Below are 18602 nucleotides of genomic sequence, written 5' to 3' on the forward strand. Positions count from 1 at the left end.
ATTTTGGGCATATTGCAGGAGGGACCAGTTCTTGGAAAGGGAGACCACACTTGAAAGGGTGGAGAGGCAGCACAAGAATGGACGACCCTAGATGAGATGGATAGACTCAGTGACTGGGATAAAGCGGAAGGTTTGTCAGAGACAATGAGGTTGGCTCAAGATCCTGCAGAGTTCAGAGCTGTTGTGCATAAGGTTACTATGAGTTGCAAGAGACTTGATGGCACATAACAACACCAACAAAACATCATGTAACATTGCTTGCTTTCTGCCTTAAGTAATTTGGTACTTTTGAGTGGCTGGAAAAATTTAGGAAGGATTGGGTTCAAATTGCTATCTTTCATTTTGGATGTATTTGTTTGAGGTACCTATGAAATCTAGAAGTGAAGCTGTGAGATGGTATAGAGAAAAGAAGAAAGAGCTGAATAAAGATTTAGGGGCATCTGTATATAGATGATTTTTGGAGGCATGGAGTGAAATAATTTCCTCAAGAAAAATATTAGTGATGAGAAAGGACAAGGTTATAACAGAGCCTAAAGTGATCCAACAATGAAAAGGTCTATAAAAAAAGAGAAGATGCTAGAAGCCACTGAGAAGGAGTGATCTTTCGTGGAAGCATCAGAAAGGCTAGCCTTCAGCTTTTGGCTCCACTTGTTAGAGCTAAATAATAATAAATATATAACAGGCAAGGTATTTAAGCTCCCTAGGTTCAGTTTTCAACCATACTGATCTCATTAATTTATGTTGAGAGATATGTGAAATAATAATTTATAACACCAAGTAACTGCCACCTTCCTAAACACACACACACACACACACACACACACTTAATGGTCCAACTATACATGGTACTAATGGGTCAAATAACTTGTTATCTCATATACTAGGCTGCTTGTTGAGATAAGAGGTCAAATCATATTTTTCTCTTGAATTAATAAAATGTCTCTACAGAAAGTTGTAGATACTGAACAATAGTGGCCACATCTAATTAAATGTAAAGCATTTACATTTCATTACAGTATAATAATACATCATGTAAAAGGAAAGTATAAAAATAACTATTAAAGAGAAGCAACTGATAAGCAAATGGTGTCAAGAAATTTCTGTGATCCTGATCATGATGTACTAGGGTAAGTGCAATCTGTAGTCATTAATCCACTAAATATTGATAATCTATGTCTTTTCAAAGGATTGGGAGACCCTGCTTGCTTTTATGTTGGTGTGATTTTTATTTTAAATGGAATAATGATGGGACTGTTCTTCATATATGGTACATACTTGAGGTAAGACTATTGTATTAGAAGATATTTTAGTCAGTTTATAAGGACTGACTTATATTTGTATAATAAATGAAAAAATAGTTAAGCAAAATAGTTACAGTAGGAGAGTTTCTGGATCTTATTTTTTAGAAACTTAGCCTATCTCATGTACCCTGAAACTACAGATGTCACTAAAATAATATTTTGGGCATTATCTTTTATTCTTCGACCTTGGAAGAAGTTCAACAAGGATGCGTCTTAGACGCAAAGACTTTGACTCACATTCATTGGGCATGGTATCAGGGAAAGTGGTGGGTTGATTAAAGAGGGGAAGACTTCCATGTGATTAACTGACACTGTGTGGGGATCGCTTAAGCACAGCAGAGAGAGTGATGGTGGCACATAATTCAGGTTTGTTCTCTTGTTGCTCTGAGTCAGAGTTGGCTCTACAGGACATAATAACAACACTATGATATCATAAGAGAATTTTAAAAGAAAATAGTTTTACTCTATTTGGAAACTTAGGAGAGAACTTTTATTGTTTTTGTAAGGTGCCATCAAGTTGACTACAGCTCTTGTAGTCATGTTGACACCCTGTGAACAATGGATCGGAGCCTTTCCCTGTCCTCCTCCATCCTCATGCTCTCTGTTCTGCTCAAGCTCATGTGGAATTCACAATGTCAGTTAATCTCCTTGAAGGTCTTCCTCTCCTTCACTGACCCTTGACATTTCCCAGCATATCTCTCTTTAAGAACTGGTTCTTTCTGAAAATATACCCAAAGTAACTGAGATAAAATTTCACCATTGTTGCCTCCAAGGTGCACTCAGCTTGCACTTCCTCAAAGACAAATTTGTTTGTCTTTTTGCAATTAATGATATATTCAATGCTTTTCTCCAACACAACATTCAAAGACATCTATTTTTCTGTCATTCTTATGCATTGTCCGACAGGTGCATAGGAAACAATTGTAAATATCATCAGATCAGTTTCGTCTTTAGACTGCCATCCTTGGTCTTGAGTATTTTGGAGAAGTCCTTGACAGTAGAATTCCCCCAGTGAAACACTTTTTTTTTTATTTCCTAACTACTGCTATCATACTAGGGCTGCTATGAGTCGCAGGCGACTCGACGGCACATAACATCAACAACTGCTATCATGGCTGTTAGTTGTGGATCTAAGTAAAATGAAATAATTGACAATTTCAATTATTTTCTCCATCTATCTTGATGTTCCCTGTTGGCCCAGTGGTGAGGACTTTAGTTATCTTGATGTTAAGGTGTAACCCATACTGTAGTCTTTTATCTTCTTTAATAAGTGCTTCAAGTCTTTGTCAGCTTCTTTTAAGCAAAGTTATATCATATGTATGGTTGATGAGTCTTTCTCTTATCCAAATGCCACTTCTTTTTTGTATAGTCCAGTTTGTCAAATGACTTGCTTAGCATACAGATGGAATAGATATGTTGAAAAGGTATAACCCTAACACACACCTTTTCTGAATTTAAATTATGCAGTGGTCTCTTGTTTTGTTTGGACAGTCTCGTCTTGGTCTATGTTTAGACTAACCAAGGTGCTCCTTGAAGGAAAGGATGGTAAAATACCATCTCATATATACTTTGGGCATGTTGCCAGAAGGGACAAGTTGCTGTTGTTGTTGTTATGTGCCATCGAGTCGTATGCGACTCATAGCGACCTTATGTACAAGAGGCCTAAACGCCATTCTATCCTGTGCCAACGTCGCTGTCTCAAACACATTCATTCCCACCACTCCACTCACAGAATTGCTCCATCTCATCGAGGGTCTTCCTCTCCTGCACTGTTCCTCCACTCTCCCAAACATGATGTCCCTCTCCAAGGACCTGTCCCTCCTTGCAACATACCCAAAGTATGTCAGATAAAGCTTTGGAATCCTTGACTCCAAGGAGCATTCCGACTTCATCCTCTCCAGGACAAACCTGTTCTCCTAGCAGTCCATGGTATATTCAACACTCTTCTCCAGCACCACAACTGAAAGGCATCAATTATCTTTCTGTCATCCCTATTCACTGTCCAACTCTCCGTTGCATAGCACGTAATTGCAAAAACTATAGCCTGGATCAGGCGCACCTTAGTCTCCAGCCTGATGCCATTGCTCCTCAGTACTCTTGAGAGGTCCCTCACAGCTGACTTTCCCAATGCAATTCGTCTCCTGATTTCCTGGCTGCTGTTACCAATAGTGTTGACTGTGGAACCAAGTAAACGAAAACTGTTAACTATCTCAATGTCTTCACCATCCATACTGATGCTGCCAATTGGCCCAGTGGTAAGAATCTTTATTTTCTTGATACTGAGCTTCAATCCATATTGAAGACTGCAGTCCTTGACCTTCTGCAGCAAGCGCTGCAGGTCCTCCTCAGTTTCAGCGAGCAGGGATGGTTGTGTCATCCGCATAACACAGGTTGTTGATGATTCTTCCACCAATCCTGATGCCACATTCCTCCTCATACATACAGCCCAGTGTCTCAGTTGATCTGTTCTGCATACAGATTGAAAATTGACAAGTACTTAGGAAAAAACCCAGCATGCTGTGCTGGTCAGAGAAAGACAACGTTCAATAAGATGGAGTTAGCACAGTGGCTATAACAATGAGGTTGAACATGTCAGAGAGCCCGAGGTTGATGCCAGACAGGCAAGGTGCAGATCTGTTGTTCATAGCGTGCCTGGTAGTCATAGTTAACATGAAGGAATCTAACAACAGCAACATGTTCACTGAAGCATTATTTACAGTAGCAAAGGGGTAGAAAAAACTAAGTGCCTGTCAATGGATAATTAAAGAAATTTTGATAGATTCACACAATGGAATACTATGCAACATAAAAGAGCAGTAATTTGTGAAACACTATAGAAAACTAATGACTCTAGATAACATTAAAGTTTAGTAAAGTAGTCCTAAAAGGACAAATGTTGTATAAAGTCACTACTCTAAAAAGCTAAAGAAGGTTTATACACAGAATTATCTTCTTATGACTACTGAGGATGTGGGTGAAGGAGAAGACTGTATGCAATAAGAAGGTGAAAAACACAATATTACTAATGAAAGACATAGGTATAGCTAAGAAATAGAGCTAAAAGCATGTGTATACACACAGAGAAACAGATACAGGTAGACAGGTAAGAGGGGAAGACATGCACATGTGAAAAGGACGGTACTCATATGTAGATTTTCTATGTTCATGCTAGTATAGGCTGTAAATATGTCCATGTATACAAACGGTAGAGCCAAGAGGGTAGAATACTTTGTAAGTTTTTTAGTTCTAACCAGACATATTGAGAAAGAATCTGTTGCTGGTCCTGGTACATATCAGGTCAAGACATCAACATTTTCCAAGGATAAATTTCAGAAGGCATCAAGGGATGGATTTAGGAAAATGAATATAAATAATTTAAAAGAGGAGGTGTAAAGGGTATGATTACATTGTGGATGTTCTTATTAAAATTATGAAACAAAATGTGTTTGTAAAAACAGTTTGCTTTATAAAAAATAAGGGAAGGGAAAGGTATTACACAGTAGAGGAAATTGTCAGCATGGTACCACTACAGAATGGGGAAGATACAGAGTATTCAGGAAAAAAGTACTCAGGAAATATAGTCAACTACAAGGGAATAACATTTCATACATAATCCTGCAACGTCAATAATGTTGTTATGTGCCTTTAAGTCAGAAACAAACTCTTAGATGACCCTCCAGTGGGGTTTCAAAAATTGAAAATTGCCTATCTTTAGAAGGAAAGAAATTGCCATCTTTCTCCTATGGGGCCATTGGTGGATTTGAACCACATGCTTTCAGGTTGGCAGAACAACCTCTATGCCACAGAGCTCCCTTATAACAACCGTGATAAATATTAATTTATAAGCAAATATATAGGTAGAAAGGCAAGACAAACAGATATGGAAGGATGAATAGGACAACATCCATTACCATTCATAGGTTTGGCAGATATTTCTTCATTCATCTTACTTTTTGCTGTAAATATGTTTATAGTAGAGTCAACAGAGTACAAAGCTATATAGACTTCTTAATCATTATCTAACACCCTAAGGAAATGAGTTACTGGTCTTAAGGCTTCAGGATTTAGGCTTTGTGTGGGACACAAAGGTCAATTGGCAAAACTTAGTCTTCAAAGACAGTGTTTTACATCCTACTCTATGAATAACAACTGGGGTCTTAAAAGTTTGCCATCAGCCATCTAAGGTCTAAGCAACTATTGGTCTCTCATTGTCCTTAATAAAGAAGAGAGAAGAAAAGAAAAATGTATAGAAACAATTAGTCCAAAGGCCTTATGGACCATGTGAACCTCTGCTTCCAGGATCCTGAGACCAGAAGACATAGATGGTGCCCGGCTACTACCACTGACTATTCTAATAGTGATCAAAGTAGAAGATCCTGCATGGGGAGATGGGAGAATATGAACAAAACTCAAAAACATAAAAAGGTCAGGCTTACTGTTCTGATAGAGACTAGTGGAACCTCTGAAACAATGGCCCTTAGTCATTTTTTGAACCTGAACAAAATTCACCTCTGTGGCTCAACTTTCAGCTAAATTAGACAGGACCAGAAGATGGACAGGAGAGCAGCCTTCATTTCTTAGAATAACCAATCGCATAATATCAAAAGAGAAATAGTTGTCCAAGCCCAGAAAGCAAGAACGGGTAGGACAGAAAGATCGATAGAAATGAGAATTTGGGGTAGAAATGAAAGGGTTTCATGACATTATGCGTATTGATTGTAATTAATGTTATAAACCAAAATGTGCATAAGTGATTGAATGTTCTTTTGTAAACTGTCTCTCAAATTACCAAACAAAAATAATTTTTAAAAAAAAACCCTCAATGTCTGAACATCTGTGTTCACAAAAGGAAAGACAATTTTAACAAATGATTTCTTCATTATCAGCTATCCTTAGTAACACTTTATCTTTAGGACTTAAGGAAAAAAATAGAATTTTATCAGTAGTTTAGACTTTTTCAACTTTCTGCTAAATAAATTTATACTCTTCATCTTTCAGATGTGCCTACTATCAAAAGACAAAAAATATTCAAAGTATAGACTCTTTAAGTGCTGACATGTTTGTTAAAAATGATTTTATATTCACTTTAGAAGATGCCTTACACATAATGAATTATAATAGAAAATATTAAATGATACAAAAGGAAGATTATAGATGTATTTTGTATGCTTGCACATTCAAACTTGAAGCATTCACTGCAAGAATGTATTTGAAAAGCTTATTAAGGTTTCATATGCTTTAGTACTATACCATTTTGAATATAGAAAACGGATTTTAATTTTTAAGATAATTTTGTGAATAAACTCCATTTTTTGTGCATTAAGGTTGTGCCCTTTTTCCCCCCACAGTGGAACTCAAATAGGAGGTCTAATCACAGTACTGTGCTACTTTTTCAACCATGGAGAGGTTTGTTTCCTAGAAAGTAATTTTTAAGAATTGAGAGGAGTTGTAGAGGAACAAGTAAATATATTCACGAAAACAGTATATGTGTAATTTGTATGTATAATTAATATTACTTATAGTTTTATACTATTTTTAAAAGCTTTCTGTTAAAGGTTAATATTTTAATCATACTGACCTAAAGTTTTGCATAATAACTGGAATTTATATTACTTACAAATATTACTTATATCATCTTTGCTTAAAAAAAGAATTATTTTATACTGGTTTAAATTTTTTATACGAACAATGAGGACATAGCATTTATTCAAATTGGACTGCTACCTTTTAGAAACAAAATACGTAAGAAAAGATTCAACACAGGTTAAAATACTCTTTTTAGTTTATTACTATTGGGGAAAATAAGTACTTGGTGAATTTTTAAAATTTGAGAAGACTTCCATAAAAAATAATATAGAAAGTGTCTTAAAGATTTTAACTTAAACCTACACACAATCATTTACCAAGTTAAAATTAAGGTCTTTTGAGTGTGATAGGTCATTGCCATTATGAATTTTTTTGTACATGCCTTATTTAATTCTCCAATGCTTACAATTTTGGTTTCTCAGAAGAGAAATCTAGCCTTTAATATACTTGGAAAATAAGAGTTGTTTCTTTCTAGAATTTAGGAGTTTTTAATATAAAATGTTTATAAACTTTTCAACTGTTTCTTAGAAAGAAATTAGTTTTAAGGTTTATGTTGAAATTTGGTTGATAGTTTTAGAACATTTATCATTTTCTTAAGTAATTTTATAACCTCTGGGTTATAAAAATGGTAATTAGTTTTATGGGGTGCTTATTTTTGTTAATCTACAGTTGACTCTTAAAGACATATTTTCATAAATACAGAGAAATTGCAAGCACTTACAGTTTACAATTCTGCTTATGTGAAAGAAGTTTTAGAGGCCTGGTTGTTTAAGGAGTTGCTCTGCCTATCCACCAGCTGATCCTGGGGAGAAAGTTGGGCAGTCTCCTTCCGTGCAGTTTACAGCCTCTGTATACCCATTGGAGGGTCAGCTATAATTGGTTCCAGCTCAATGGCACACAACAATAAAAACACTTATTTGAAGTTATTATACATAAAATTTCTTGCTGTTTGTAAATGTCCATTTGTGTATGTCCTCAAGCCCTACATTGCCCCAAATAGAGCTGTAGTGCTAAACCTAAGAATTGTAGATCCTGGTCTTTCAGTCTTCAAAACCTTATAGACGTTATACCTACCTACCATTTTGTTTGTCCGCGGACATACTTACTTATCCTTTGTCTGAAATATATTTAGGGGGTTTTTTTGTACTTACTAGTTAATAGCTGATCATGACTCTCTGCTTAAATAGTATGTGCCTGTCTTTAAGAAAGCCTCCCAAGTAGAGAAACTATGCCCGGGAATTAAGAACTTGAATCTTATAAGCCTAGTAGGAAAACTAGTAAAACTGATTACCAATGGTTTTTATAACCAATTATAATGTTTATTATAATGGAACATACAATGAATTAAGTATTTTAATAATTTCAGGCTACCCGTGTGATGTGGACACCACCTCTCCGGGAAAGTTTTTCATATCCTTTTCTTGTACTTCAGATGTACTATTTAACTTACATTATCAGGTAATTTTTATTTATAAAGCAAAATTAAGGTTTTAACTGAGTTTCTGAAACTGTGCTTCAGCCTAGCAAATTACAATTACCAAATTTAGGCCCTTTAACATTTATTTAAAAAAATAAACAGTATAACCTAGTTAAGAAAAAAAGTATCTTAAAACAAATCTGAAGTTCATAATATAAAAAGTAAAAAATGCCTTTTTGATACCTGCATTATTATGTTAATAAATTACAATTTATGCTCTAGTGTATATTGTAAGAAGAACCTTGATGGGGCTATCAGTAAAAGCACTAGGTTGCTAAACAAAAGTGTGATAATTGACACCCACTCTGCAAGAGACAGATGAGGCAGACTCCTTCTCTAAAGATTTACAGCCTTCAAAACCCCCTAGGCAGTTCTCCTAATTCTCATAGGTTTGCTATGAGGAAGAACTAACGTGATGGCAGTGGGTATAATATTCAAGTGGTTTTTATAAACTTTTTGTTTCTTTCACCTAGAAGCTTAAGTACTCTGGCTCATTGACTCCAACCTGTGATTTTTGTTTATTTTTCATTAATAATTTTTTCACTTGTGATTTAAATGAAAATTTACAGAAAACGTCTATTTTCATTCATCCATTGTTTCACATTTTCCTCCCTCCTCTCAAGTATGCTTTTAAAAAAAAAGTTAAATCCTTATTGCATAATTTATTCCCTCATCTCCCCCAGTTCACTTTGCTATGCACCTCTTATTCTGCACTGTTGTCATACAAATAATGCCTAATCACATATTCCTTTTAAGTAATTCTTTCCTTCATCTGTTCCAATGCAGTGTTCATTATTTATCCCCTCTTTTTTTTGTTTCCCCCAACCCCTATGTCAATCCTGTTTAATAACAGTGGCATTATTCAGTATCTGTCCTTTTGTGGCTGAGATATTTTACTCATCGTAATGTCCTCCAGGATCATCCATGTTTTATAATATTTTATGAGTTCCTTGTCTTTCAGTGCTTCATAGTATTCCATTGTGTGAATATACCATAGTTTTTCAATCCATTCATTTGTTGATAGTCACTTGGATTGGTTCCCTCTCTTTGCTATTGTTAATAACAAAGCAATAAACATGGATGTGCATTTATCTGTTTGGGTGGAAGCTCTGCTTTCTTTTGGGTATATTCCTAGTAGTGGAATTGCTTGGTCAAATGCTTTTCTACTTCCAACTTCTTGAGAAACATCATACTGCCTTCCATAGTGGTTGCACTATTTTACACTCCCACTAGTGGTAAATAAGGATTGCAATTTTCCACAACCTTGCCAGCATTTGTTGTTTGTTGCTCTGTTGAACTTTGGTATTGTTACTGGGGTGAGATGATATCTCATAGTTGTTTTGATTGGCATCTCTCTGAGAGCTAGGGATTTTGACTATTAATGGGTTTTATCGACATCTGAATGTCTTCTTTGGGTGAGATGATATCTCATAGTTGTTTTGCCTGGCATCTTTCCGAGAGCTAGGGATTTTGAATATTAATGTGCTTTTTTAACATCTGAATGTCTTCTTTGGAGAAGTGCCTGTTCATATCTTAAGCCCATTTTGATATTGGGTTGTTTAGCTTTTTCTTGTTGAGGTGCTGGAGTATTCTATAAATTTTAGATAGAAATCTTCTATCAGATATGTCATTACCATATATTGTTTTCTCAGTCTGTGGCTTTCTTTTTTATCCTGTTGGCGAAATTTCTTGATGTGTATAGAGATTTGATTCTTAGAAAGTGCTATTCATCTATTTTATTCTCTCTTTGTTGTGGTTTTTTCAAGATGCTTGCAAGAGTTTATATTGTGGATTAGGATAGTAGAGTTCTTCCAAGCTTTTCTCTGATGAATTATATAGTCCTTGACTTTACTCCTAGGTCCTTGATCCACTTTGAGTTGGCTTTTTTGTATGGTGTGAGGTGTGAGTCTTGGCTTGAGTTTTCTGCAGATAGTTTTCCAATTTTGCCAACATAATTTGATAAAGAGGCTTTTGCTTCCCCACTTAACGGATTTCATCTCTTTGTCAAAAATCATTTGACCAGAGTTAGATGAGCTGGTTTCTGGGTTCTCAATTCTGTTTAATTGATCTATGTGTCTGTCATTGTACCAGTACTACCCTGTCTTGACCACCACGGCTGTGTAGTAGGATTTGAGATCAGGAAGTGAGATGCTTCCTATCTTGTTTCTCTTTTTCACGAGTGCTTTGCTTATTTGGGGTCCCTTTCCTTACAGATGAAATTGGAAATTGCCTTTTCAATCTTGTTGAAGAATGGAATTGGTATTTTATTGGGATTGCACTGAACTTACAGAATGAATACCTTTGACAGAACTGTCATTTTCATATTAGGTCTTCCTATGCATGAGCATGGTATATTCTTCCATTTCTTTAGGTCTCTCTTTGTTTCTTGTAGTAATGTTTTGTAATTTTCTTTAAATAAGTCTTTTGTGTTTCTAGCTAGATTTACTCCAATGTATGTATTTAAGCTTGTGTTTAGCTATTGTAATGGGTATTGTTTTCTTTAGCTCCAACTCTGTTTTCTCTTTGTCAGTGTAAAGAAATCCCATTGATTTTTGTATGTTGATCTTGTATTCTGCCAATTTGCCAAATTGGTCCACTATGTCTTGTCATTTTTTCGCTGAGTCTTTAGGGTTTTCTAAGTATACTTTCATATCATCTGCATATACAGATGATTTTACCACCTCTTTGCCAATTTGGATACCTCATAATTTTCTTCTTTTGTCTTACTGATCTAGCAAAGACTGCCAATACAATATTGAATGGGAGAGGTGATAATGGGCATCCTTGCCTAGTTCCTGTTCTCAAAGGGAATGCCTTTAATCTCTCTCAATTGAGAACGATGTTGGCTCTTGGTTCTGTGTATATACTTTTTACTATGTTGAGGAAGTTCCCATCTATTTCTATCTTGTTGAGTGTTTTAATCAGGAAAGGGTGTTGGCTTTTGTGAAAGGCCTTTTCTGCATCAATGATAGATCATGTAGTTCTTCTTCTTTGCTTTGTTAATGTGATGAATTACACTGTTTTTTTTTTTTTATGATGAACCATCCTTGCATGCCTATTATGAATCCCTCTCGGTCATGGTGAATTCTCTTTTTTGATGTACTGTTGTATTGTATTGGCTTAGACTTTATTGCATCTGTGTTCATGAACGATATTGGCCTATAGTTTTCTATTTTAGTGACATCTTTAACTGACTGTAGAATCAAGGAATTCAAAGAATGAGTCTGGGAGAATTCTATCTTTTTTGATGTTCTGAAATAGTTTATGTAGAATTGGTGACATTTCTTTTCTGAATATTTGGTAAATTCACATGTAAAATCTTGTGGCCCAGAGCTTTTATTTTGTTGGAAGTTGTTTTATGACCTGTTTAATTTCTTCTTTTGTAATGGATCTGTTCAGATGTTCTGTATCAGTCTGTGCCCATTTAGGTAGGTTGTGAATTTCTAAATATTTTTGCATATCCTGTGTGTCATTGATTATGCAAAAACGTTTGTGTGGATCACAACAAACTGTGGCCGACTCTGATAAAATGGGAATCCCAGAATACTTGATCATTGCAATGCGAAGCCTATACTTAGACCAGGAGACAGTCATCAGAACAAAGCAAAGAAATACGGCATGGTTCAAAATTGGGAAGGGTGTATGCCAGGAATATGTTCTATTTCCATACTTTTACAATCTATATGCAGGACAGATTATCCAGGAGGCTGGGCTGTATGAGGAGAAATGTGGCATCAGGATTGGTGGAATATTCAACAGCCTGTGTTATGCAGATGACACAACCTTGCTCGATGAAACTGAGGAGGACCTGAAGCGCTTGCTGCAGAAGGTCAAGGACTGCAGCCTTCAATATGGATTGAGGCTCAATATTAAGAAAACAAAGATTCTCACCACTGAGCAATTGGCAGCATCATGATGGATGGTGAAGAAGTTGAGATTGTGAACAGCTTTAGTTCCCTTGGCTCCATGGTCAACATTCTTGGCCCCAGCAGACAGGAAATAAAAAGACATATTGAAATGGAAAAGTCTGCTGTCAGAGACCTCTCCAAAGTACTGAAGAGCAATTATGTCACTCTAGAGACTAAGTGTGCCTGATACAGGTCATGGTCTTTCTAATCACTTGCTATGCATCAGAGAGCTGGACAAAGACTAGGGATGATAGAAAGAGAACTGATGGCTTTGAGCTATGTTGTTGGAGAAGAGTATTAAACATACCATGGACTATTAAGAAAACAAACAGGTTCATCCTAGAGAGCTTTAAACCAGGCTGCCCCTTAGAGGCAAGGATTCTGAAGCTTCGTCTGACATACTTTTGACGTGTTGCAAAGAGGGACCAGTCTTTGGAGAAGGACATCTTGCTTGGGAGTCTGGAGGGACAACGCAGGAAAGCAAGACCCTCTATGGGGTGGATTGATTCAGTGACTGGGTTAATGGGGATAGGTGTGTCAAAGACAGAGAAATTAGTATGGTTTAGGGCTGTTGTACATAGGGTCATTATGAGTCACAGTCAATTCAATGATACATAACAGCTAGCTTTTCATGTTTGTTTGAGTATAGTTTTTCCACTATATTCCATTGTTAACCTTTTATTTTAGTTCTATGGTGATGTTACCCCTTTCATTTCTTGTTTGGGTTATTTGTAACTTTTCTTTCATTATTTTTGCTAGTGGTTTGCTAATTTTATAGACTTTTTCAAAAGAACCAACCCCTGTTCTTGTTAATGGTTTCAATTGTTTTTAACTATTCTATTTATTTCTGCCCTAATTTTTATAATTTCATTTTTTAGAGGGTGTCGGGGTTTTCTTACTGTTCTTTTTTAACTTGTTGGAGAGGTTGAGTTGAAGAATAAATTATTATTTTTTCTTCCCTTTTGATTTATTTGCTTATTGTTATAACTGGATCTCTACTTATTATTTTGAATGTTTCCCAGAGATTTTGGTAAGTTGTGTTTTCATTTTTATTTGTTTCAAGAAACTATTTAATTCATTTTTTATTTCTTCAAGTACCCACTCATGTTCAAGGAAGGTGTTGTTCAGCCTCCAATTGTATGACTTTTTCTTCTTTATTCTCTTGTTATTAATTTCTAATTTTGTAATATTATGGTTTGAGAAAATGCTTTATATTATTTCCCTGTTTTTTAATTTATTGATGCTTGTCTTGTGACCTAAAATGTGACCTGTTCTGCAGAATGTTCCATGTACATTGGAGAAGAGGTATACTATGCTATTTTTTGGTGCATTAGCCTATAAATATATAAATAGATAGTGTGGTTTAATTCTTCAGTATCTTTGTTGAGTTTCTTTCTAGAAGTTCTGTCTTTTCTTAAGAATGATGTATTGAAGTCTCCAACTACTAGAATGGTGTTGCCTATCTCCTTTTTTCAGTTTTGTTAATGTTTTATGTATTTTGCTGCTCTATCATTTGGTGCATATTTATTTATTATTGTTATGTCCTCTTGTTCTATTGACCCTTTAAGCATTATGTAGTGACCTTCCTTCTTCTTTGTGATGATTTTTGTATTGAAATTTGTTTTATCAGAGATTAATATCACTAACCCTGCTTTTAAAAAATTAATAATTTTATTTTTTAAAAAACAGCATAGAATCACAGATAAAGCAAATAAAATATTATCACACAAAGTTCTTGACCCCTTTCCTGTATCTCTTCAAGACATTAAGAGCATAGAAAACAAAATTTTACCTGCTTCATACCAGTCATCTCATTCCTAGGACTTCATCCTGACAATATATTCAGAGGCACAGCCAATGATACCTGACCAGGGGTTTCATAGCTGAGTTTTTTATATTAGGACAGTATAAAAAAACCATCAAAGCAGCTAGCGATTAGGAAATGGCATTGTTACATCACAATCCTGGCTCATTTACAGTGCACTATCATACAATGATTAGAAATCATGTTCTTCAATGTTCTTGCTTTTTTTTTTTTAATGGCCATTTGTTTGGCATATTTTTTCCCACCCTTTTATTTTTAGTCTTTCTTTATCCTTACTTTTCAGGTGTGTTTCTTGTAGACAGCATATTGATGGATTTGGTTTTTTTTATCCCATCTGCTACTCTTTTTCTATTCAGTGGTGCATTTAAACCCTTCACATTCACTCTAATTATTGAGAGGCAAGGTTTTATTGCTATCATTTTGTTGATATCTTTTTGGTGTTGTTGCTGGTTACTTTGGTCCATCCTGCATTCTGTGGCATCTCTGTAAGAAGGACATCTCTCAGTGTCTCCTGCAATGCTGGTCTTGTTTTTTACAAACTCTCGTAGATTTTGTTTTTTATGGAAATTTCTTGATCTGTCCTTCATATGTGATGGACAATTTTGCTGAATACAATATTCTTGGTTGAAAGTTGTGTTCTTTGAATGTTCAATATATGCCATTCCACTGTCTTCTTGCTCACATAGTTTCTGCCGAGAAATTGGCACTTAATCTTATTTACTCTCCCTTATAGACTACTCTTTATTTCTCCCTCATTGCTTTCAGAATTCTCTCCTTATCTTTGCTTCTGATAAATTTGACTACTATATGCCTTGGTGTTTTACTTTTGGGGTCTCTTCTATAAGGTGCTCTCTCAGCTTCTTGAATATATATTCTCTCATTCTTCATCATGTCCAGGAAGTATTCTTCCAGATTGTGCATTTCTGGTTGTATTTGGCAGTCTTTTTATACCGTAGACTAGGCCTTCTAAGCTTGGTCCCAGTTTCTGTCTTATGAACTTTATGGGTTTGGGCTGTATTCCCAGGTGCGTGATCCACCTTGATTTGATTTTTGTGTATGATGTGAGATGTGGATCCTGTTTCATCTTTCTACAGGTAGCAGTCTAGTTTTTCCATCACTATTTTTTGAAGAGGTTACCATTTCCCCTTTTGATAGGCTTTATTTCTTTGTCAAATATCAGTTGACCATAGATAGATGAGTTCATTTCTGGGTTCTCAATTCTGTTCCATTGGTCTATGTTCCTGTCAGTGTATCAGTACCATGCTATTTTGGTTACTACTGCTATGTAATAGGTTTTGCAGTTAGGGAGTGCTTTGTTTATCACTTCATTTTTGTGTTTCAGAAGTATTTAGCTTATTCATGATTTCTTTCCTTTCCAAACAAATTTGAAAATTTCTCTTTCGATCTCCTTGAAAAATGAATTTGATATCTGTATTGGGATTGCATTGAACATGATGATTGCTTTTGTTAGGATTGTCATTTTCACAATATTAAGTCTTCCTATCTATAAGCAGGGGACATTTTCCCATTTATTTAGTTCTTGTATTGTATCTCGCAACAATGTTCTGTTGTTTTCTTTGTATAGGTCTTTTGTGTCTATTGTTAAATTCATTCCCAAGTATCTCAATTTGTGGTTGTCCATAAATGGTATGACTTCTTGATTTTCATATCTTTGTTCTCTTTGTTAGTGTAGAGGAATCCCACTGATTTTTGAAAATTGATGTTGTATCCTGCCACTCCACTAAATTGGGTACTAGCTCTAACAGCGTTTTTTGGTTTTGTTTTGCGTTTGTGGTTTTTTTGTTTTGTTTTGTTTTTTTAAAGTCCTTGGGGTTTTCTTTGTATATTGTCATAGCATCTGCATATAGAGATAGTTTAACCATCTCTAAGATGATCTAGATGTATTTCATTTCCTTCTTTTTCATATTGCCGTATCATATACTTCCAGAACAATATTGAATAGAGAGAGGTGGTGACAGAGGCGATCTTTGTCTGGTCCCTGTTTGCAAAGAACATGCTTTTAATGTTTCTCCATTGAGAATGATAATGATTCTTGATTTTGAATATATATACACTTTTATATTTCAATTTTGCTGAGTGTCTTATTCAGGAACAGTGTTGCATTTGGTCAAATGTCTTTTCTGCATTAATTGCTAGAATCATATGGTTCTTGTTATCTCTTTTGTTACTGTGGTAAATTACATTTTTCTTATGTTGAACCATCCTTGCATACTTCTATGAATCTCACTTGGTCATGATGAATTACTTTTCTTATATGCTTTTGTATTTTATATTGTCAGGATTTTGTTAAGGATTTGGCATCTATGTTCATGAGAGATATTGATCTGTAGTTTTCTTTCTTGGTAATACCTTTACCTGGTTATGCTTGCTTCAAAGAATGTCTCTGGACGTGTTCCTTCATTTTATGTTTTTCAAAATAACGTAAATAGAATTGGTGATTAATCTTCTCTGAATGTTTTGTAGAATTCATCTGGTCCAGGACATTTTTTGTGGGGGGCTCTTATTATGGCCTGCTCAGTTTCTTCTTTTGTGATGGGTCTGTTCAACTGTTCTGCATCTGGCCATGTCAATCTGGGTAGAACACTCAATCCTCTTTCTTCTCAAGTACACATGGTACACTCTCCAGAATTGATCATAGGTTAGAGCACAAAACAAGGCTCAACGAATTAAAAAACACTGAAATAATACAAAGTATCTTCTCAGACCACAGTACCATAAAACTAAAAATTAATGACAAGAGGATAAAGCTTATAAAGCCACCAACATGGAAGCTAAATAACACCCTGCTAGAACATAATTTCGTTATAGAAGAAATAAAGAATGAAATAAAAGTTTCCTCGAAACAAATGATAATGAAAATACAACATTCCAAAACCTCTGGGATGCAGTTAAGACAGTCCTCAAGGGGTACTCAATTGTAATAGGCAAACACCTAAAAAAATGAGAAAGAAACAAAATTAATGATCTAACTCAACATCTCCGTCAAATAGAAAAAGAACAACCTAGCCCAACAGCTTCTAGGAGAAAGGAAATTATAAGAAAAATAGCTGCAAACAGTGAGTTAGAAAACAGAAAAAAACAGTTGAAACCATCAATAAGACCCGAAGCTGGCTTTTCGAATGGGTCAATAAAATTGACAAACCATTGGCAAACTTAACAAGAGGAAAAAAAGGAAAAGAAACAAGTAACTTGATTAAGGAATGATAGAGGTAACATCACAACAGAACCAGAGGGTATTAAATATACAATATTAGAACATTATGAAAAACTATACTCTGATAAATTTGAAAACTTAGAGGAAATGGATAAATTTTTTCCTTTTTTATTCTGTTTTCTGTTCTAGCAAATTAATGCTGAGAATTCTTTCTTCTCTTTCACTGGTTCTGTGTTCCATCTTACCACCTCTACTCATATTTCCCTCCAACATGTTGACAGGATCTGAAACATTGATCCTCATATTCTGCATTGTGGTTTCTTGTTTTTCTAGAGTCTCAAAGTCCTCCTTTGTTTTATCTGCATTATCTTGGATGTTTTTTTAAGTTCTTCCTAGAGTCCTGTAATTCTTTGGGATTTTCTTTCATCCATTGAAACTACTCAGTCATTGTTCTTTTGAATTCTGTGTCAGATAATTCCATCAGATTGTCTGGCTTCAGGAATTCCATTGTGTAGAATGTGAGGTAGTCTGCTTCTTCTGTGTCCTTGCTCTGGTGGACTTTTTCATGACTGATGGTTTAGCAGGCCCTTGGTCTGATAACCTTGGCTCAGGGGCTCACTGCTCTAGATAAGGGCAGAACAGCTAGCTACTTGCCTGAATTTTTCTCTGATCCTTTGACTTAGGGAAGACTTTCTTCACTTGGTGAGAGCTATGGCCTGTGAATTAATAGCCTTCTCCACTAGGCAACTGCTGCAGCTAGGCAGGTCCAAGGTGTCAACAGCCCAAAGGAATTCAAACTCTGGGTGAAGAAAAAAAATTGCTTCACTTGTGATATTGGTGCTGCTGGTGCAGGACAGAGGGGTGGCAGCAGATACAGGGTTGTCTGCTCCAGGTGGTGTGGTTCTGGTTTTGCACTGCAAGCAGATGCACACTCAGGGCCATACTAAGAAATTTTTAAGGTCACAGGGACTCAATGGCGCATAACAAGAACAACAACTTAGCTAATGGACTAGAAGAGATCCACGTCTGTGATATTGGTTCTCCTGGTGCAGGAAGACTTGGTGGTCATCTTGGCGATCTGTGGTTTTGGTGGAGTGTTAATAATGCTTTATGAAAAGAAAAATATTCTGTGTGCAAATGAAAAGATCATGTATTTGGACTTAAGAAGCATTTCTGTACTACTGGTGTTTCTAGCTATTCAACCAAAAGTTCTTTGTAGTTTCTGTTGGTATATTCTTTGCTCAGGAGTCAGGAAATAATTGTTGTTGTTGTTGTTATGTGCCGTCGAGTCGTTTGAGACTCATAGCGAACCTATGCACAACAGCCCTAA

The 18602-nt window shown here is 35.6% G+C and overlaps 1 protein-coding gene across 1 annotated transcript in view; it reads left to right on the forward strand.

Annotated features, from left to right (window-relative positions):
• Positions 1-18602, forward strand: part of LOC102847854 (probable C-mannosyltransferase DPY19L2-like) — a 140149-nt gene that overhangs the window by 6437 nt on the left and 115110 nt on the right. The window contains exons 3-5 of the mRNA XM_006887596.1: positions 1187-1280; positions 6650-6707; positions 8254-8345. Coding sequence (XP_006887658.1) covers positions 1187-1280; positions 6650-6707; positions 8254-8345 — 244 coding nt within the window. The remainder of the gene's footprint in view (positions 1-1186; positions 1281-6649; positions 6708-8253; positions 8346-18602) is intronic.

The sequence above is a fragment of the Elephantulus edwardii genome, unplaced genomic scaffold (genome assembly GCF_000299155.1).
Source record: "Elephantulus edwardii isolate Elephantulus edwardi_28Jun2011 unplaced genomic scaffold, EleEdw1.0 scaffold00059, whole genome shotgun sequence".
Taxonomy (NCBI): Eukaryota; Metazoa; Chordata; class Mammalia; order Macroscelidea; family Macroscelididae; genus Elephantulus; species Elephantulus edwardii.